The following is a 1,033-nucleotide window of genomic DNA, read 5'->3' on the forward strand; positions in this document are numbered from 1 at the left end:
GTTTAATTACAGCTACCTTAAAAGACTGTGGTACATAGCCTGTTAATAAGGATATATTGATCATATCTAATATATGAGTGTTAACTAAAGGTAAGACCTCCTTAAGTAGCCTGTGACATGTGACTCTGTGATGTCACAGGCATCTGTACAAGATCTGCTCCCTTCCACAGAACTTCCTCTTCTTGCTCCAGCTGTTGAACAGCTAACACCTCTCCCCGGCTGGGCTTGGAACAGCCCAGAGGCCCAGACCACTAAAGGGAGGGCAATTGATCACAGACTCTCTGACCTGAAACAGAAAGGTAGAGTTGCAAACACAAGGTTTGCAACTGGCTTTCCAGCAACAAGGAACTAAGTGAGTTAGCACCCAGCATCTAACTCTGCAAGGACCCCGAGCGACCAGCCTCCTCGGATCAGAACCTTCGGAACAAAGGATACAACAAAGACTGCAGCTGAAACCACACCTTCCCAGCCTTCTTCTGCCGGCTAACAAAAGCAGCACACCACCAAGTGACTCTTCCCCCCATCCATTCAAGGATTGGTAATGTAACAACTGGGCATAGCTTATCACAGCTTTACAGGCTAAGCAAGACTGTTTAACTTGTTGTATGTGATTTGATGCTGTTCATTGAGTTATTGTTGTGATTGTTGGCAATTAGGTAATTGATTAGTTGACTTCGTCAAAGCTAAGTGTTTAGTTTGCTAATACTGTTCACAAACAGATTCTTGCACACAACTAAACAATCTCTGCACTAATCCAGACCGTTTGCAACACACGTCACATTGACATAGACTCATTAATAAACAGGCTTTCAACAGAGCTACACCCAAACAGGCATTTCAAAGCTCCCGCTTCTTTTCTTTTGTCTTTGTCCTGACCATACGGTCAGACAAACACTTCCCCCGAAAACTGAAGCAGCCTTAATTCGGCCATTTTGGTAGCTTTCTGTTGTAAGCCATTTTGTTTTGTAGGCCAAACGGCTCCTTGATCACCACACCCACCTTTGTCTTTCTCTTCTTTCCCTCTCTCTCTCTC

At 44.3% G+C, this 1,033-nt stretch overlaps 1 protein-coding gene across 1 annotated transcript in view; it reads left to right on the forward strand.

Moving 5' to 3' along the window:
• The window catches only part of wscd1b (WSC domain containing 1b), a 209,484-nt gene that overhangs the window by 102,769 nt on the left and 105,682 nt on the right, over nt 1-1,033 (forward strand). Inside the window, exon 5 of the mRNA XM_050036605.1 lies at nt 140-318. Within this exon, the coding sequence (XP_049892562.1) occupies nt 140-318 (179 nt within the window). The remainder of the gene's footprint in view (nt 1-139; nt 319-1,033) is intronic.

Source organism: Epinephelus moara, chromosome 3 (assembly GCF_006386435.1).
Source record: "Epinephelus moara isolate mb chromosome 3, YSFRI_EMoa_1.0, whole genome shotgun sequence".
Taxonomy (NCBI): Eukaryota; Metazoa; Chordata; class Actinopteri; order Perciformes; family Serranidae; genus Epinephelus; species Epinephelus moara.